The sequence below is a fragment of the Ostrea edulis genome, chromosome 10 (assembly GCF_947568905.1).
Source record: "Ostrea edulis chromosome 10, xbOstEdul1.1, whole genome shotgun sequence".
Taxonomy (NCBI): Eukaryota; Metazoa; Mollusca; class Bivalvia; order Ostreida; family Ostreidae; genus Ostrea; species Ostrea edulis.
This window is the reverse complement of record NC_079173.1, coordinates 22,201,718-22,224,010: the sequence shown is the minus strand read 5'-3', so window position 1 is coordinate 22,224,010 and position 22,293 is coordinate 22,201,718. Positions and strand designations below refer to the sequence as shown.

Below are 22,293 nucleotides of genomic sequence, written 5' to 3'. Positions count from 1 at the left end.
TTGTCAGTCCTAAAATTTACCCCGGAATTCCACCAGACTCCATTTGGTTTGCCAGAGTAACGTCATTGCTCCATACATCAAACTGCCATTTCTTCAATCCCAGAACTCCACTTAGCACTCTTCCGGTGTGCAATCCAACACGCATGTTCAATGGAACATCCGTTTTATCACACACCATTCTGAAATTAACAGTCTTGAAGTCAACCTTGGTTTGGAAATAAAATGGTAATAATTAATAAAGTACTTTAATAGTGTTCAAAGCTTTATAGGAATTGTTTTTCAAAAGTGAAATTTAATTTCCGGAATTGATTGTGATATTGTCCCTTAATAGCAGAAATGTTCGAGAGCTTTACCTTAAAAGTTTATAAGAGTTCACCTATCATTCATACAATATTGATGATAAGTGTTTATCCCAATAGAGCCAAGAAATAAACATTTTTTATTAATATGCCTACGGATGTGCATAAGGAAAATCATCATGATGTTTGACGTACCATAAAATGAACAAAATATTTGGCTGACAATGTTTTTCATACAATTTATATTCATTGTATATGGCAATACAGAGTTACGTGCCCTTTTCTGTTTGTAGACAATTATCTTACATGTGCAGTTAGGGGTCATATTGCAAACCCCAGTTTGTGATACTCTTGAAAGCACCTGGGAGAAATGCAATAAAACTTTGCATTAATGAGTCACCCTCTGCATTATCCTTACCTGCAAAACTACATTTCCTAATATTTCAGTTTTGAGAATAAACATGTATTGAATAACTGAGATATTTCTAGACATCTTTAAATGTTAAACATGACTTGAGTTGACTTTTTGTATCACACTGGCATAAGAGCAATTCTTCTACAACGGTTTTGTAATATGACAGATCGTGTAAACCAAATCTCCGTTTAAAAGTACGTGTAGCACATAAAAAACGCATCCGTCCTGTTTTTACACAGGTACGGAGTACGGTACCTTCATGCATTTCCATCAAAACACTTAAGGAGGTACTGTACATCGTCATAATAGTTGACTTTCTTCAAAACATGGATGAAAATATAAATATCAGCAATATTTGTCTATTCATTAAAAAAAAGCATTGCCTAGCTGAGTAGCTCTGTAGGTCAGCGCGTCGATTGCTGAACTGTGGATTGCGGGTTCGAGTACAGCAGGGGTTTTAAAAAAATTTTCCCCAGATTTGCTTTCTGTTAAAACTGCATTTTTTGACTAGATAAAGTAAATTTGAATGTTTTCATTTTCAAAATATTGTTGTACACATCCTCCACTTTTCGTCCATATCAAATTTGTCTGGTGTAGCATATCTCCTTAAGTAGTGCTTAAACAACATCAGCCATCAGGTAGCCGATGCCTTACCGAATGACGTCTATCATGTCCAATCCCATGTCCACACAGATCTTAGCGTGGTCTTCATTGGGTTGAGGCACACCACACACACAATAGTAACAGTCGCCCAGAATCTTGATCCTCAGACAATTGTAGAACTGTAAGAAGAAAGCCGTACACAGTAAGTGATAAACTTCATCATATCACTGAAAAATAATTGGACTCATGAGATGCGACAAATTAGAAATACTAAAGCCTTATGCTTTCCGGTAAATATAACATTTGATTTTTTTTTTATTTTTCAGCATCGCACTAAAACGAATTAAGAATTCGCAAATTGATACGAATGGGTATTAGTTTTGGTCGACGAATGAAAACCAATGAAAACTCGCGTTTTCAACCACTTTCGACTAGTCTTGCACTCTACCTGTAAACAAAGATGGCTGACTAGGTATAGTTTCTTTGAGCTTTAGTATCGGGTTTCATATAGTGAAAATCCTGCCATTTTATCAGTGAATATGATGCTGTGGCTACCCTCCTAGTACAATATTGCGACCTAAAATGTCAATAGTTGCACAGAGTGCTTATTTTTATCTAGTCTAATTCTGCAGCCAATATTTTTCACAATGCAATGGAATAAGCAACAACTTGGTAATAAATGTACCCCCTACCCCTGAATTAAAACATTAATTTGTAGTTACGCACTAAATTGTTTTAAAGAAAACCAAGATATTACATAGAAAACCGAGATATCACATAGAAAACCCAGATAGCACATAGAAAACCCAGATACCATGTAAATGTATCTGGACCAGCATGTACAAGAACCCAGATATCATAAGAATGTACATAGACCAACATGTACCAGATCCTAGACATCATATGGATGGCTATGGACCAACATGTACAAGAACCCGGATATTTTATCGGATGTTAACATAGAGAGTTACGATTAGTAAAATAAACTGAAACATTTTCTTTACGAGAGCTAAAATTATTTTTGGCGAGTGGGTGCCTGTTAGGTTAGGGGAGCCGTACATATTCCTGCACATCGACCAGAAGCCGGATTCTTTATCATGTCGTTGTGCTAGACAAATTACCGTTCGGAGACACAAAACTTAATCAACGAACAACACATTAATCTGACATCAAATTCACATTACAAAACATCATGGAATTACTAACGCCGGCGAGAGCATGTTATGACATCTATACCCCTTGTGAGTCTGTACCTTGGCTAGACGGTCGAAGCTGCCGAAGAGTTCGTTCAGGACTGTCACTAGTTCCTGCGCCGTGCATTTTGAAGACATTTTAGTGAATCCCACGATGTCAGCAAATAGAATACTGAAAAAATATCATGGTTACATTCCATTTTAAATGAAATTACTTGAATGTAAAGTTTAAATATTATCATACCGTTAACGTCAAGTGACACATTTTTATACGAGAGGTAAATAAAATCATACAACGCTCACTCGTGCCATTCGAGTAGCCCTAATGTGCCCCCCAGGGTTCAACTGCCAGCAAATTTGAATTACATAACGTACATGTATAAAGAAATTTGAATCTACATTTCATATAATGACATTATATACAATTATTATACATGTATGAGGATACTTGATTGTTAATTTGAAAAATTGCATCAGAAGAAGATTTTAAAAGAATTTTCCTAAGTAAAACTCGTTGTGCACCCCTCAGCATCAAGGGTTATCGTGTGAATACATAAGGATGCATGTACATTGTATTTTGTTTTGAAAATTTGTGAAAGATTTTCAAAGAATTTTCACTGATATTCCAATGCAAGACTTGTAATCTGATGACCACACAATGACCCTAGGAATCAATGTGGGAACAATGTTACGTTTACACTACCTCACAATTTTTGCAGATTAATTTGAAAAAAAATTTGCATCCTTGAGTTTCCTGAAAAGAAAAAATTCTTATATATGTGTATTTCCATGCAAAACTTTAAATCACCCTTGTAACCGAACCCTGTCCCAAGGCGTTATGGTATGAACAAACTTGAACCTAAACTTAATGAAAACGATGTCAATGGTACCGCAGCAAGATCAAAGACAACAACGTAGGACTCTTGAGGTTGGCTCATGTGAGCTAAAAGTTCAAAATCAAAACAAAACGTTCTTACCGGCCCATACAATTAAATTTATCCTTCATGTATTGCCATAAACACAGGAATTCAGGGCCGTAAATTAACCTTCAATTTGGAGGAGGCAGGAAATTAGGCGGGGGTCTGGGGGCGCCCAGGCCCCCAGACGCTGAGCACATTTTGTGCACACTGAACACGTTTCGTGCAAAATCCTTGATTCTAGGGCCTTCTAAGATGTTACTTGACTAACTCATTCTAAAAGAAAGATTTGGAATGCTTTTTAAGGGAGGTATCATGTTCTTAGTTATTGGAAACAACATAAATTCTAATGAACTTTAAATTTTAAATTTTTTTTTGGCTCAAAAGTTGGAGGAGGCAGCTGCCTCCTCCGCCTCCATGTAATTTACGGCCCTGGAATTAATCTTTTTTGAAAATTAAGTTGGTGGGTGCGATCTACCTGACGGGTTCGTAATGGTGGATGTATATTTTGTGAAACTGTCGTTCGTCCTCGGATACAGTGATGTCGTGTTTGACTTCACGGGCCACGTGATGGGGCAAAACGCTCAACAGCAGACGCTCCTGTCAAATGAAAATTTACATAAATGAAATGAAAAGTAAATATGAATGAAAGTAAATTTACAAACTGATATCAAAATGGCGCTGTAACATACACGACATAAAAATGTCCATGCCATAGTGAAGGTAAAATGAAACTGGTTTCTGTCAAAGTGAAAGTAAGACAAAACAAAATTATTAAATTGATAGTAAACTCAAACGCATTCAGTTGAAGTGAAAGTAAAGTATGAAAACAGAATCTAAGAAATAGTGGTAACTTTTCTCCTGAACTGTGACCATGTGGTGGGACACCAGCCTTGGCAATATCAATTGTCAAAATGAAAGTCAATATAAGATTTGATGCCAGTATCTCCTTTTTAAAGAGAAATTGAAATATAAGTATTTAATCTGAGTGCACATGGTATAGGAACGTAACTCACCAATTAATCCTGTAATCGTGTAAAATCTGTTATCAATTTATTTTTGCACAGTTCATTGCAAATTTGTCACCCTAGGTTGTTTATTCCGCCTGAATAGTTAGGGGGGAAATGGCTAGTTTCAACGTTTGAAACCATCTTTCTATATTTCCTCTCGGTGAAATAACAAGAACACAAAGAGGCCACAACCCCCACCCCAAACACAAATCCCGTCGCCCTATTCTTTTAAACTGTTCTAATTTAAATATAGCTCAAAACATTATAAGTTCTTAAACTATTCTTTGTTGAATCTGCCATAAACCAAATGGAATATTCGACCCATTCATGCCTCTACTCCTCGGCAAAAACAGAGGCGCCACCCAACAGTTAAGATCGGCAATAACGGAGGCGCCACCTAACAGTTAACATCTAAAGACTCTTAAACTTATGTCTCTCTGTCGCAGTTTACTATCAATTGACAGGCGATAATTCAACTTGAACAAGATGTGTTTGTGAAACACAAATGCCCCCGATAATGGCCAATTCTGAAGATGGCCAAGGTCACAAGGACAAATATCTTGGTACCAATAGAAAGATCTTGTCACAAGCAATGCTCATGTGCAATATGAAAGCTCTAATATTTACCATTTAGAAGTTATGACCAATGTAAAAAAAAAATTAAATGTAGGTCCAAGGTCAAAAGGTTTAGTACCCACGGAAAAGTCTTGTCACAAGGAATACTCATGTGAAATATCAAAGCTCTATCACTTACTGTTCAAAAGTTATTAGCAAGGTTAAAGTTTCAGACAGAATGACAGACAGGACAAAAATAATATGCCCCCCGATCCTAGATCTCGGGGGCATAAAAATAAACGTCTGGTGAAAATTGTTCTATCATACTAAATCAAAAACGTTTGAAAGCGACCTTGACCTCAGACAGAGGACCTTGAATTAGGGTGTGACAATAAGACCCTTTGTAAGAATTATTTTAGACCAAAACAAAGGTGTGTTTCCAATTACGTCTTAAATAAAAGATAGGGTCGGGGTAGGCAATATTTTTTGGTTGCTTTTTTTTAATTCAGTAAATATCACCGAGAAAGAAACTTATACACGATGTATACATTTATTAGCACTGACATGTATGACCAATTGTTCAATATTGGGTAAAATACTAAAATAAACCAAAAAATGACATTTTTACAGCTGATTTTGCATGTATATTTGTGTTGACCTACTTGCAGAAAGTATGCACGATGACATTTTGAAAATTTCCGATAATTGAATATCGAGCCCGAACTTATTAGATTTTTTTCTATTTGAGAAAATTATGTCAGGAGAAAAATTTATGGACGGTCGGGTAACCGGAAACACACCCTTTTTGGCCTTACCCAAGTATGGGTGACCGTATATAACGTTTCTCCATTACAATGTCCTGACATGGAATACCTGTAGGACAGAAGAACACCTGAACACAGACGGACGTACAGACAAATATAAAAGGAATAGCAGGTCATCGAATCTGTAATACCTTGCGTAACTTTTTTTTTTTAATTCTAAAGCTCAGACAGATATAATTAGGTAGATATCAACCGGATACAAGAAAAGAGAATGGACAAACAGATCTCAAAAGCAATGGGGGGAGTAATCTATTTACGATCCCTCACCTGAAAAACAAACTTGTCATTTGAATTAATCAGCAGGGAATATAAAGTACAAACAAATGCCCGTATAAGCAATATTTCTAGCAAGGATGTTTTTGCCACTATTAGCGAGGGTGTTGATATCGCTAAAATTGAATATCGATGATAGGTAATAGTTTTCTTTCTTGAAATTATAAAGTCGCTAAAATTAGCTCTCGCTCAATATATAAATCCATTTTTATGGGGAAACTCGCTGAATTTGTTTCTCGCTAAAATTTCATTTATACGTATTTGCTATATATCAGTTAACACTCCGTGAACAAGCGTACTGCTGATTCAGATGAGACAACCATATTTTTATCGAAGGTTGGACAAACTATTTCATTAATATTAAAACGGGTTTATCCAAATGCTTCTACAAACTGCATACACTTTCTCCATGCACTGAGTGAAACAAGGAACCACCCGGAATTACGTACCAGTTTTTCGTTTTCCTGCTGAATCTCCTTCCGGGCGGCTATGCAGTTCCGGGTATCCACGAACGTCTTCCGCTGCGCCCTCTGTGTGACGTTGTTTATAAATATCCCAGCAACGTTGACCGATATGAAAAGTATTATATTGGCCAGCAACTATAATATAAAACAATGCTTATATCAATTAAAGATGTTCAGTGTTAGATTTATCTTTATTTCAAAATGTTTACTTGTATATATGTGTGTATATATCCAATTGAATTGACATGTTCTTTTGTGTGTGTGTGTGTGTGTGTGTGTTCATTGCTATACGAATCCTCTACGTTGCGCGATTTTATTTTCTTAAATCCGTTATCATAATTGCTGTATAATAAATTGTTAATACAGAATTGACCAGGAATTAGAATACAAAAGTAAAATAATATCTGCACACTTTACAATACATTATGTATTTATAGTTGTAGGAGTGCATTTGCAGAAGTAACAATTGCTGAAAGAATAGAGGTTCTTCGCATGCTACCATCTTACAAAGACGGACAGGAGGCGAAGAAGCATAACAAATGCGAAATATCCCAAAATACTGGTAATCAAAAGTCTGAAAGGCTTCAATGGCGCCTCGGTGAGCTTTGAATTATTGACACAAAACACGGTATTACTCTTGTTCACTTTCAGATTACAAAACTTAACCGAAGATAGACCTAGTCTGCAGGCTCGAATTACATAAGGTCAAATCAATTGATGTTGTTAAAATTGAACGTACATGTTTCTCAAATTGGATTGCTGAGGCGAAAATCGATCGACTCGAGCATTAATTTGGTAGGTTTTTATTACATCGGTTTATGTTTTGTGGATGGTTCGGTGTTGTTTGCCGTGTGGTGACGGACATTTTACGCATATAATCAACGCGTAGTAATCTTACATCCACAATTATTTATTCTCCTTACCAGTAGTACAAAGGTATTGAGAAAATACATATAAGTATTCATACAAGTATACAATATGATGTGTTCACAATATATACATATTGTACAAACTGCAGCAATATAAACAAAGTCATTATAGAGGGGACTGAGTATGATGGATAGCTTTTAAGAATTTACTTAATTTTCTTAACGAGACAATATTGTCAGAATTAGAAATAGATTTTGTTATTGTTAATACTACATTTGGTGGTTAACGTCATTTACACGAAAATGTTTTTTTTTAACATAGTGTGAACTTTAATAACAGAGAGAGAGAGAGCGCGCGAGAGAGAGAGCGAGCGAGTGAGCGAGCGAGCGAGCGAGAGAGAGAGAGAGAGAGAGAGAGAGAGAGAGAGAGAGAGAGAGAGAGTTTCAAAGTTCATACCACAGGTACGTAATACGTAATTTCGATTTAGTTACTGACTTTCAAACATCGCTGTCATCTCTGACGACATCAACCAGTATAGTAATTTGACGTGAAAAGTACTCAAGAAATGGGGATTTAATCGATTGTAAACTGCATTTTTGGCATGCATATAACAAGTATTACATAAGAGTTTTCATGACACAAAAAAGTATGTTTTGTACATAATAAATCAGCGTACACACATGTAATTATGTAGGATATATGAGAAAAATTAGGGAAAATGTCAAAAGTAACTGTATAAAAACACGTGCGGCAGCGTAGTAATGTATACATTATTGTCTGTTAATTCTGTTGATATCCATTCTACGTGAATATAAATATAACTAATTTATGATTTTTGTCCAATAAAGTCACAATATTATTTACAGATGTACAATAGCAAAAATATAGACCTGCATGTGAAAGTGAGGAAGCTGGCAAAGAAGAAAGATATTTATTTCACTTTTCTTCAGCAATGGCAGTGGATGATGAATATTCATAAGGTTAGAAAATCCGGAGTTTATAATGATATGTGTATTGTATTTTAAAGATTAAATAACTAAACTTGGAAGCATTTAGAGATAATTAAAAACGAATATGAGGTAAATGAAAATCAAGATTTTAAAATATTTTAGATACAAGATCATTTTGAAAGACCTTGAGATAATAAACTTTGATAATTGAGATATTGAGATATTCTTGGAAAACATGCGAGATAATTTAAGAGCTAATAATTTGACATATTTGTGTAAACAAAAGCAAAAGCAAGAATTTGCGATATACTTCTTTTATATTGACTCGAGAGATAATTACAAGCAACATTATAGATATGTGCCTTTAAATTCCGGGACATTGAGATAAAACTGTAAGCAATAGCACTCTATATATTCATTTGTTATGGCGTAAATCCAAATTTGAGATCTATACAAAGTATGACTATTGTTTATTTATAAAAAGTACCAGTGAATTAGAAATACTGTATACTTTAGCTATATAACGACATTTGAGATACATATTTTCTGAAAATTCATAATCATGATAAGAAAACATTGAGACACATATCCCGGTATGTGCCCCTTATAGAATGGTCAGTATCCGAATAATTAATTAGAAGAGTGCAATGGAATTTTTTTTGGAGAAATTTAGAAGCACTATGAAGTTAACTGATTGGGTTTTACTGATCACTGCTTACTTTAGAAACTTACTTCTATATCTATGATCTTTTTTAACTGTGAAGATTGAAATTTTAGATAAAAATGACCAATAATAACTGCCAAATTCTGTCAGGGTGGTGATTTTTTCAGTTAATTTACTCGAGAGGTAAGCGATGCATAAAAAAATGCATCACTTTTATGAAGGAATAATGTCTGAAAGAAATCAAAGACATTGAGAGGGCATACAAGAAGACAATTTTAATTGTTGATAAAATTCTGCACAACGAATCCTGCAATTTTGCTTAACGATTTAACAAAATATTGTTGTATAAGAACTTACAAAAATAAAGTCAACCTGAAGAACTGTTACAGATTACAGATTTGCTATAATTTACTGTGGCAGATGTTTTACCATTAGAGGGCATATTCTAATCGTTAAGCAATAGCACCATCAATTCTGTTTTGAAACATTGTTTCATCTTTATGATAAAAATTATATTCGATAAAAATGCTTGTCTTGCTTCTTCCAAATTGCAGGTATCGTTGTTATGCCTTCTCCAAAAGTTGGTGTGCATGGATGTGATAAACGTTTCTTCCAAACATAAGTGTGGTAACAAGTGCACGAGTACACATTCCTTTCACATTATTTTAACAAATATTAGTGTGTGATTTTAGGCATTGCTTCGCGCATCTCAGTACTTTGATTTATCTCGCAGTCATATCTTGTTGATCTGAGATAATGGGATTATCTCAATCTGACCGATCATCCCCTAATAGGGTCGATATACGATAGGTGTGTGATGTGACGTAACGTGGCGGTCTATGTTTTGACGTCCCTAATACAACCGAAGCGGGGCGCATCTAAATTAGGAGTTTGTTTTGTGCAACAGAAAATAATAAACCCTGGTTAATTTTTAACATAGTCAATCACTTTGTGCTATTTTTGGTCTTCATCTCCTCCCCCACTTCGCGACAGAAAATACACAAACTTAGGTCGCACCTTCCATTTAAATATTTCTGGATCCGCCCCTGGTATGGGATCAGGACTAGGATACCTGGTATCATAGACACCTTCCATCCCAAGTTTTAGATTCCGACGGACGCTTATATCTTTGCTTCATTAGCTTCCGCGTCATTAATGTTCCAATAAATACCTTCACATGTCAACACTGAAAAGTTTGTAGTTGCATATATCCCTGAAGCTGGCAATAAAGGAAATGAACCCCGACATTTAATTCGTAGAAAAGGGTAAACAGAGTTCGTGCCTAGTGAGATTGACAAAATACAGCTATATCTTTTAGCAAGACAAATTTTGGTCATTAGAAAATAGTATTATGGCATTGGAAGCACTTAATGGAAATTTCGCGCAAACCGTATATTCATCCAGAGCACCACAAAGTAGATAACACCCCCCGCCCCCCCCCCCCCCCCCCCCCCCCCCCCCCCCAAGCAACAAAATCCAACAAAGCAGCCCACTTTTAACTGCATCCATCGTATTAGATACGCACGAAACAGTAAAAAACACACTATACACAGAAAATGCAGACAGAATGCCGAGTTGTCAACACTCTATCGATACATAACAAGGACTCAGCGTGGGCTTCCAACATTACATCATATAGGTATGCTAAGATCGTCATTACAGAGATTGATTATAGTGACAAAGAATGTCTGCAATACTTCGTCACAATGATACATGTATATGCAGATTACATATAACTCCAAACTCTAAGACATGCCGCAGTAACGTTATAGCTTCGTAACCGGGAGGTCGTGAATTTGAGCCCTGCTCGTGTCATGGCCGCGTCAAACCTCTGCATAGGTAACGATTGCTCCCTCGCCTAACGATCGGCATTTAGAAGACTAAGTGAGAATCACGAGTCTTTCGGATATAACCTTAAAAACACAGGTCCTGTGTCGCGACAGGCGTTGGCACGTTAAAGATTCTCCTCTGCTATGGCCGTAAGCGCTAAGCATAGATCTAAATTTTCGGTACTTTACCTACTAGTGACGACTCAATATGAGTAAAAATTTCTCGACGAGACGTAAAACAAACAAACAAACACCTACACTTTAAACACGATATTCCTCTAACTCGTACTCCCGTTTTCTTTTTATAAATTAACGCCCCCACCTCCGCACATATCATTAATCATTATACGAGTATAAAAGCAGACGTAAAAGTCAAGAGGAATCTTGGATTATGCAATCGTATGCACATCTCTCATGAAATAATGGTGCAAAATGTACTGCTTTTCTACATAATGCTAATTACGTTTATTACATTCTGACTCGTTCTTGCATGTCGTATTGTTTTATACACGGTAATGGACTATACGCTAAATATTTCTATTCCTTACGTCACACGATCAAAGCCTATTTCGATCAGAAAATAATCGAAGGATGACAAAAATGTAATGATAACGTAAACCCTAAGTATAAGCTAACATGACGTAACACAAATCAAAGGCATAACTAGGAAGAATTCCTATAGCACACTCAAACCGACGTCTCCATGTCCATTTTCCATAGCTTTTAAAAGCATTTTTTAGGGATCATCTTTAAAGTGGAAAATTTAGAATGACGGTACATAACAGTCACCTATATGTATGTGTGCTTCAACCAAGGAACAATGTTAATGTGAACATATAATAGTGAATTGAACTTACCAACATACTAAATATCAAAGGCCTATGTCAAAAGACAAAAAAGTTATGGTCCAGACCAAAAAAAATGCCCAAATATATCATTTGACCTTAATTTGCATAAATGATCAGGGTCAAAGGTCATCAAAAATGACACGCGACACATTATCTTATCATGGTATACCCAAATATCAAAGGCCTGTGTAAAAAGACAAAAAGGTTATGACCCAGGCGGCGTAATTGGGCAAATGGGAGGCGTGATAATGCGAACAGGAGGCGTAAAAGGGCGAATGAAAGACGTAGTAATGCAAACAGAAGACCCAATAAGGCAAAAATAATATGTGAGAACGCGAATAGACGACGTAACCATTATCTCACCAGAGGGCGCGTTACGCAAGCTTCAGTGCGAGTTGCGCATGGAACTCTGGGTAGAGAATGCGGCGTAACAAGACAAAAGAAAGGTATAATAACGCGAACAGAAGGCGGCGTAATCATTTATAATGCAAAAAGGCATAAATATGTTAAAATAGGCGTAATGACACAGAATAAAAGCTAAAGGAGAACCCGTAGACCAAAGAAAAATGTCGTTTCGCTCCAGCCTCGAGAAACAAAATCCAGGTCCACTCTGCGGCCGGCCCACGGCGTAGCTGACTCAGAGTGAACCAAGAGTAGACTCTGAAGGAGCAAACCCAAGGTTCCGCATTCCGGGTCCACTTGGGTGTGAGTTTAAGGCCTACTCAGCATTGTATTGGGACTTTCCTATTTTAAAAAAAAACACGTCACAGTGCATTGTATTCAATTTGTCTCTGGCTATGGGTGACTAGTTTTTGTCCATTCTCTTCTTGAGCTGAACCAATAATGAAGATTTGTTTCACAATTTAATATCACAAAATTGGTTTCACAATTTAATATTTCAAATTGGTAGGATTCCATGGGGATCCGGGTTAGAATAGGTCCCCAGTACCCCTTGATTGCCGCAAGAGGCGACTAAATAGGGCGCGGCCCTTCGGATGAGACCGCAAAATCCGAGGTCCCGTGTCACAGCAGGTGTGGCACGATAAAGATCCCTCCCTGCTCAAAGGACGTAAGCGCCGAGCATTGGCCTAAATTTTGCAGCCCTACACCGGCAGTGGTGACGTCTCCATATGAGTGAAACATTCTCGAGTGGGACGTTAAACAATATTCAATCAATCAATCAAATTGGTAGGATGAGAGACATTTGGATTAATCAGCATGACATGATCCATCAATGTGTTGTTTTCTTCCTTATATAAGTGTTTCTGTATACTGGATATACAGGTCGGATCGAGTACAGTATGTTTGTTTAATACGAAAGCGCAACATAAGGTGTGAGAAACCATTTCTAAAGAAATAACGCGAAACAAATGCGCAATAACACGAGTCAAAGGTAAAACAATGCCAAAGAAAGGCGTAGTAACACTAGTCAAAAGTACAATAAGGCGAAAAAAGGCATGGTAACACTAGTAAAAGGTAACATAATGCGAAAAAAAGCATAACACGAATAAAATGTGCAATAACGCGAAACAAAGGCGTAATAATACGAGTCAAGGATGTAATATAACACGAAATGAAGGCCTCGTGTAATAAAACAAACGAAGGCGTATTTACTATGCCGAAAAAAGTGTTACCAAACACCATATATCGGTACCCATATGAAATGGACATGAAGGGAAGTTGGTTTTCAACCTGGAATTAGTTTGCCATTGATTCGAGTTATTACAAGGTTGCGTCGTGTTAGGCCTATTGCGGCACAATCTGATTAAAACCCAGATCTTCAATCCGCTCCTCTATTGGCCATGTCGCTTAGAACTACGCGACATGGCCAATAGAGGAGCGGATTGAAGATCTGGTTTTAATCAGATTGATTGCGGCACTGATTCGCATTATTCATTCGTATTATTACGCCACTGATTAGCGTAATTACGTCGTGGATTGGCACTATTACGTCATAAATTCGGATTATTACATCATTGATTAAATAGGCAGATATATGTTATACCGATTATGCTGCAAATCAAGACAAAAGTAATGAATCACAAGTGTAGACAGTATATATCTACTCTAATGTACTCTCTGGGTTCTTTGCTGTAAAAGAGACTGGCCTTGAAATGACCTTGACAAAAAAGTAAGAACTGCGACACCCACTAAAGAATGTACACAATAACATCTGAAGTCATCTAATAAATACGACTTAAGAATCCGACCTTAATAGGCCATTGATTCTCGTTCCTACGCCTTTGAATCGCATTACGCCTTGCACTTGTATAATTAATAACCCTTTGTTTTATGTTATTTTATGCCTTTTACTCGTATTGCCCCGACTTCGTTCTCATTATATATTTTTTCTATAGCAAACTTCAGCCATACATTCAGCAACAAATTTCCTTGCTTATGATTTAATAAAAGTGATGACTACGAGACAAGCATGCATGAAAACATGTAATCATAATCTTGGATTTTCCCGAAAAGTAAAAATTCATTTATCACCATAGTCTAAAATAGAAATATGACAATAATTAATACCTTTGGAGGAAAAATTCAAGATAATTATAACCACACGTTTCTAAGCCATATTACTCTCACTTAATCATTAGCAACGAAAACCACAGTTGAATGTACGCGGAAAATATAGCTAAACCGGCGTTTGTGAGCATAAAATACACAGGGCGTATTCCAATGGATAACTGAATGAAATTCTTGTCACATACAAAGCTATAAAAGGACATTCTTGTAATGGATTTATATGCATCATGTAGCAAAAATCCAATTCAAATATCCATATAGAAATTAACGACAACGTTTATCTGGTCATTTGAATTCCGACTACATTTTCAAACTGTACTGCAATGTCGTTTTTCACCGCTGATATATAGTGAAATAGCTGTGCTTGTTAAAGGTTAAATGTTGGGTCTGGATCTGGTTTAGCTTTGTTTAAAGTTGGCTCTGGCTTTGGTTCCGCTTAATTGTGTAAGGTTGGGTCTGGCTCTGGTTCAGCTTTGTGTAAGGTTGGGCCTGACTCTCGTTCAGCTTTGTGTAAGGTTGGGTCTGGATCTGGTTCAGCTTTGTATAAAGTTGGCTCTGACTCTGGTTCAGCTTAATTATGTAAGGTTGGGCCTGACTCCCGTTCAGCTTTGTGTAAGGTTGGGTCTGGATCTGGTTCAGCTTTGTATAAAGTTGGCTCTGACTCTGGTTCAGCTTAATTATGTAAGGTTGGGTCTGGCTCTGGTTCAGTTTTATGTAAGGTTGGGTCTGGCTCTGGTTCAGTTTTATGTAAGGTTGTTCTGGATCAGGTTCAGCTTTGTATAAAGTTGGCTCTGGATTTGGTTCAGCTTTGTGTAAGGTTGAGTCTGGCTCTGGTTCAGTTTTGTGTAAGGTTGGGTCTGACTCTTGTTCAGCTTTGTGTAAGGTTGGATATGGCTCTTGTTCAGCTTTGTGTAAGGTTGGGCCTGGATCTGGTTCAGCTTTGTGTAAGGTTGGGTCTGGCTCTGGTTAAGCTTAATTGTGTAATGTTGGGTTTAGATCTTGTTCAGCTTAATTGTGTGAGGTTGGGTCTGGCTCCGGAACCATAAAACGAACTTGCATTTGGTCTAAGTCTCACTTTTCAGTATATACACCTTCTACAAATATGGCTACGGGATCTGGCCAGTACTGTTCCTCCGCCAATGAATATATATATTTTATGGATGAAATGTAATAGAGATGGGAATGATATACTAATTACTTTTGGAAAATGAAGTTTAAAATATACTTTAAACAACTAAAAAGTTATTTCTTCTGAACATTCACAGAGAAAACAAATTCATAAGGGACTCAAACTTATTGAATCAACTTCACTGAGCTAACCATCTAGAGAGAAAAAAAAATTTAAAAAAGATAATTAAAGGAACATAAGGCTAATATTGATTTCCCGTAAGAAGTCAACCTTTATCGCGATCTAGCGGTCTACCTTTAATTTCAGGCATTATTTCTGAGAACACTGATTCCATTTAAGCTAACATAATCACGCCATTAAAACTCATATAATGGACCATCGAAATCGAATTAAGTAACCTTTTGACCGCCACCATCTATTCTATGATAGTTCATCTACAACATAGCTCTCTCCTCCATGTAATGAGATTAGATCCGGACGCTTGGAATTCCATTGGTCCCATTATAATCTCTCTCTCTCTCTCTCTCTCTCTCTCTCTCTCTCTGTGTGTGTGTGTGTGTGTGTGTGTGTGTGTGTGTGTTCTCATTGTGTAATACTTTCCCAATTCCACTTTGTTCAACAATATAAATTGATGATGCATCTGTGAAAATTAACAGTGGCGAATCAAGGATTTTCGCCCAAATATTTAATTTAAACGATAGATTATTCACTAATAAGTGAATGGGATTGGGCAGTAGGCATAGCCTATTTCAGCCATCTTCCTAAGCCATACTCAAGTATGAAAATGGGTATCAAAGGCACGATATTTCTAGAGGGTTCAGGAGGTTGTCTTATTGCAAAGGTGTGTTTTAAATGACAAATACTTCTGAACGGTGGTTTGGAAAGATAAAAAAATCAATATGCAATATAACAAGAAGCCCATGGGCCACATCGCTCACCTGAACAGCAATTCGTTGCAATAAACAAGCTTGAGCAAAACTATCATTATACAAGCAGCTTGGTTCAGGAAAAAAACTTTTCAAAGATAACGACTAAACAAACTTAATCATCAAACTTGATTACAAATTCATTAATTATGTAGATAGGCATGACCTTTCATATTAACCGATTTCCTTTAAGGATGTTTTGTGCCAAGTTTGGTCCCCTATACATTTGCATGTAAAACTTTGATCCCCTATTTTGGCTCAACCATAAAACCCTAGTTCTGATTTTTACAAACATGAAACTCCAATTTGTCAGGAAGTTTTCGTGTTAATTTCAGCTTTTCTGGCACAATGGTTCTTGAGAAGATTTTTAAATAACCCTACCATATTTTAGCATTTTGGTGATTACCTCCCCTTTGAAGGGGGCATGTCCCTTCATTTCAACATACTTGAATCCCCTTCACCAATGGATGATTTGTATTAAGTTTGACTGAAATTGGCCCAATGGTTCTGAAGAAGATTTCCTATATATATCAGCATGTAAAACTTTGATCCCCTAATGTTGTCCCACCATACTATCGGGGCTATGGTCTGAATGAATTTGAATCTACTCTATATCAGGAAGCTTTCAATTATATCTCCACTCTTATGGCCAGGTGGTCCTTGAGAAGATTTTTAATGATTTTCCCTATATATTTGCATATAAAATTTTGATCCCCTATTGTGACCCCATCCTACAACCAGGGGTCATGATTTGAGGAAACCTGAATATCCACTATGTAAAACTTATACGGTACCAATTTTGATGCACCAGATGCGCATTTCGACAAATAATGTCTCTTCAATGATGCTCAACCGAAATGTTTGAAATCCGAAATAACTATGAAGTTTTAGAGCTAAATATAGCCAAAAACAGCGTGCCAAAGAAGTGGAACTATGTCAGGAAGCTTTCATGAAAATTTTAGCTTTTCTGACCAAGTGGTTGTTGAGAAGATGATTTTTAAATGACCCCACCCTATTTTTGCATTTGTGTGATTATTTTGAAGGGGCATGGTCCTTTATTTCAACAAACTTTTTCCTTCACCCAAGGATGATTTGTGTCAAGTTTAATTGAAATTGGCTGAGTGGTTCTGGAGAAGATTTTCCCATATATCTGCATGTAAAACTCTGATTCCCAATTGTGGCCCCACATTACCCCCGGGGACCATGATCTGAGTAAATTTGAATCTAATTTCTATCAGAAATCTTTCAGTTAAATATTCATTCTTCTGGCCCAGTGGTTCTTGAGAAGAAGAGTTTTAAAAGATCTTTATATATTCGCATGAATAACTTTGATCCCCTATTGTGGCCCCAATATCCCCCCGGGGTCCGGAATTTAACAAACGTGAATCTCCACTATGTCAGGTAGCTTTCATGTTCTGCTCCAGTGGTTCTTGAGAAGATTTTTAAATGACTCCACCCTATTTTTGCATTTTGTTGATTATCTCCCCTTTGAAAGAGGCATGGCACTTCATTTGAACAAAATTGAATTCCCTTCACCCAAGGATGCTTTTTGCCAAGATTGTTTGAAATTGGTCCGGTGGTTCTGGAGAAGAAGATGAAAATGTGAAAATTTTACACCAACAACGACGCCGAAGACAGACAAAGGAAAAATTTGATCAGAAAAGCTCACTTGACTCTTCGACTCAGGTGAGCTAAATATGGGGGCTCAGTTCTCCCCTAAATTCTCCATTGATTATATGAATAACCCTCTAGGTGTAAAGGAATGCGTATATGCGGTATAACGTAACTACTAATATATCTTATTCATTTAACGGAATACCCGAAAATGACCAGCCGGCAATGACCACTAAATACTGAAAAACTGATACCACCCTGCGGTTGCCATGGTGAAATCAAAACAGGAAATAAAGACACACAATTCATTTTAACAGGATTGAATCATAGTAAACATACAATCGATTTCAAAAATACTTAACCGGGATATACGTGTTGAGGAGTGTAAAGACCACTTGACACCACGTGACAGCTGATGTACGCCTGCTTCCTCTAAGAAAACGTCTGTTTGATAGAATCTTTCGTATCATTTGTGACAGGTTTCTTGTTTGTCTGTGAGGGTATTTATCGTGCACACCAGGTACACTAAGCAGATGTTGTAGTGTATTTATATCTAACACTGTGAGATCAAGAAAGGACAGTGGGGTTATAAGAGATACATTACGACAACCACGTTACACCCACAATGCCTGGAATGTCTGGGGTCATGACTTCACTAGTAGCCAGGGACATTCTCATAATGTCGACTTCTGAGGGCACTCAAGTCCAGGGACATTCTCACAATGTCGACTTCTGGGGACACTCAAGTCCAGGGACATTCTCACAATGTCGACTTCTGGGGACACTCAAGTCCAGGGACATTCTCACAATGTCGACTTCTGAGGGCACTCAAGTCCAGGGACATTCTCACAATGTCGACTTCTGGGGACACTCAAGTCCAGGGACATTCTCACAATGTCGACTTCTGGGGACACTCAAGTCCAGGGACATTCTCACAATGTCGACTTCTGAGGGCACTCAAGTCCAGGGACATTCTCACAATGTCAATTTCTGAGGACACTCAAGTCCAGGGACATTCTCGCAATGTCGACTTCTGAGGACACTCAAGTCCAGGGACATTCTCGCAATGTCGACTTCTGAGGACACTCAAGTCCAGGGACATTCTCACAATGTCGACTCATGAGGACACTCAAGTCCAGGGACATTCTCACAATGTCGACTCATGAGGACACTCAAGTCCAGGGACATTCTCACAATGTCGATTTCTGAGGACACTCATGGCCATGGGCATTCTTACAAAGTCGAATCCTGGGGCATGGTACTCACCACTGTAGATTATTTGTTTTACGTCCAGTCGATTTTGTTTTCTCTCATTTTGAGACGTCACAAGTTGTAGGTGAAGTAGCACAAATTAAAACCGTTGCTTAGCGCTCAGGGCCGTAGCAGTGAGGGTCTTTAACGTACCAACTCCTGCCGCGACATGGGACCTCCGTTTTTAAGGTCCTATCCGAAAGACCCGTGATTCTCACTTTTATATGCCGAGCTTTTGGCGAAGTAATCACTACCTATATTAACGTCTTATGTTTGACGCGGCCATGGTACGAGCGGGGCTTGAGCTCATTACCTTCCAGTTTAGAAGCGAACGCCCCACCACTGCGCTATCGCGACCGGTCATGACTGTGGACATTCTCATAATGTCGAATCCTGAAGACACTGAAAACTGTGACCATCTGCACAATGTTAGCTCCGTAGGACATTTGTAACCGTTTATACCATCACTACAATAATTTCACTCGTTGTCGTTCGAAAAGTTAAAAAGATCGTGGCCATCAATCGTCATCACAATGCCATTGGTTTGAAGTCCACTAGTGGCCATGGAATATTCTCAATATAACAAGGATCTTGAATCCATTCGTAGTCGTGGGATATCGTCAGAATGGAAAGAGTCTTGAATCTATTTCAGAAAGCTGGATATCCTCAGAATGACAACTGTCTCAAGTCTACTCGTGGAGGTGAGATGGTCTCAAAATGACAGAGGTCTTGAGCTATGGAGACCACCCAGGGTTGCCATGGTAAAATCAAAACAGAAAAGAGTTCGAGGCCAAGATCAGTTAAGCTTATGTTGTCTGGCAGAGTTGAAAACAGACATTGATCATTCTAACAGGATGATATACTGGTAGTCATTAGTCATTACGAAAGTGAAGCCGAAAATAAATTTAATTACAACGATCATCAAAATATCTCAAGAAACCTCTCCTTGCCCATAGTGGAAAACTTCATACAATTTCAAAATAAGGTCATGGGACAGATTTGGGATGCATAAATAGCATTGATTGATTCCGTAATTAATAATTAGCATTGATTGATTCCGTAATTAATCAGTATCTACATCAGCGTGTGGTTTGTAAGAACATAGGCAAGCCTCAATCTTTGAACAAGATTTATAAGAACAGCATCGTGATCGGATTGATGCAGCGACTACTCAGAAAATCTGAAGGCTGACAAACTACAATGGTCGACATTATCAACAGATCTGAACACTAACCCGCGGTATCAAAACTAATAAATCAAATGAAATGTTCCGACACAAAGAACTGCATGATTTATCGGTATTACACCAATTTTCTTTTCATATTCATAATATATTACTTTTACAGATATTTCCATGTATTTTACAACAGATTCTCTAGAGCACCCAGTTTTTATTGAGCCATAAATGTCCAGGGATTAAACCCATTTGTGATGTCATATATATGCTTAAGTAACATGAAAAATATGACGTCATTTCTTTTTACAAATACTAAAAATGTAATCGAATACGTTTTTCCTCCGTCGTTACGTGAGCGAAACTTGCAAGCTCGGTCAGCTTTATCGCGCAACGAACTCGGACCGACATCGATTCAGTTAGTAACCTAGAAATAATTATTCATCTTTCAAAAACCAGAACACAACCACCGAACGATTGACCTTTCTTCGATTAGATTTACACGATCACACAATTCACCTTTTAGTTTGAGATAGATCGTGTGAATTTTATTTACTCTTGAATCGCTCGCGTGAATCTGATAAGACTATGACTAGAGGAAGACACGTTTACAATCGTTCATTATTGATGGACGCCGAACCTGCTACAACAGAAAAGGGGAAAAGTTAGATGTTAGTTGTAACATTTCCCAAAACAAGAGAAGGATGTAGTTTGCATTAAATGACAGAGGATATTGGACGTCATGACACACATCGATCAAGTCCTTTCAACTCCTCAACATGATTAGGAATGCTGGTGCCAATAAAAGGGACTATTTCACGGTCGTGATTAGGAATGCTAGTGCCAATAAAAGGGACCATTTCACGATCGTGATTAGGAATGTTGGTGCCAATGAAAGGGACCATTTCACGATCGTGATTAGGAATGTTGGTGCCAATAAAAGGGAGCATTTCACGATCTTTATTAGGAATGCTGGTGCCAATAAAAGGGACCATTTCACGATCGTGATTAGGAGTACTGGTGCCAATAAAAGGAACCATTTCATGATCGGGATAATATATACATAGGCAGGTATCAGTGCAAAAACAAAGTGGAACTATTTTTCGCGAGTAGCGTGAATAGTGATATTGGCAAGTACCAGTCCGCCATGGTTTACAAAGCAAACAAGTTTAAACATGCTAAATGGTTTTCAAGTCAATATATGACAATCTCGGACTGCATTAAAATGATTAATAACACGTTTTCATGAGGGTCTAAATACTATAATTTTTATGGTATAGATGTTCCAACGAATTGAAATCCTTCAAGAAGACAAAATTATGATCTAACATACAAAGTTCCCTGCACTTACACGAACAGTGTGACGTACAGTATCGTGTCATAAATGAGTCAACTACTTTGTTTTCGCTACACCACTCATTGAAGATATCCACTTTTGTAAATTATCTCAACCAAGGTATTCGAGGTCAAACCATGCTGTTATACCATTAACAACACAAATATCAATGTCTGCATGATCTCAGCGTATTTCTTTTGTGAATACCCATACATATCATGCGATTAAGAATACCACACTCGAGGTTTTCATTCTACTCCTACAAAAGTACAGGAGGCTCGCGGACCACATCGCTCACCTTAGTCACCTTGACTGTGGTGATATTAAGTTGTTATGATTTTTGTTTTAATCTTTAATCCCATGAATGTTTTCATCCCATATTGTGACCCCAACCTAGACCCAAAGATTCACGACATAACCCATATTGAAATCACACAAGGGGATGTCTCAATACCATTTGACTAACATGACCTTGCTGTTCTAGAAAAGAAGACTTTTTAAAAAAAAAAACTATTTTCTCTCCTTTATGTTCATATTGCATTATGTTAAATTCGATCCTAAACCCAGAGTTAAAAATTTTAATTTACTTTTTAAAAAAATAAGCATGAATCCACACAACT

The 22,293-nt window shown here is 37.4% G+C and overlaps 1 protein-coding gene across 4 annotated transcripts in view; it reads right to left on the bottom strand.

The window, feature by feature from the left end:
• LOC125665530 (uncharacterized) overlaps positions 1-22,293 on the bottom strand; it is an 80,958-nt gene that overhangs the window by 36,998 nt on the left and 21,667 nt on the right. For all 4 annotated transcript variants that reach the window (XM_048898196.2, XM_048898198.2, XM_048898197.2 and 1 more), the window contains 5 exons: positions 6,539-6,688; positions 3,906-4,027; positions 2,571-2,682; positions 1,369-1,496; positions 21-179 (listed from right to left, as the gene is read on the bottom strand). In XM_048898196.2, the coding sequence (XP_048754153.2) occupies positions 21-179; positions 1,369-1,496; positions 2,571-2,682; positions 3,906-4,027; positions 6,539-6,688 (671 nt within the window). The remainder of the gene's footprint in view (positions 1-20; positions 180-1,368; positions 1,497-2,570; positions 2,683-3,905; positions 4,028-6,538; positions 6,689-22,293) is intronic.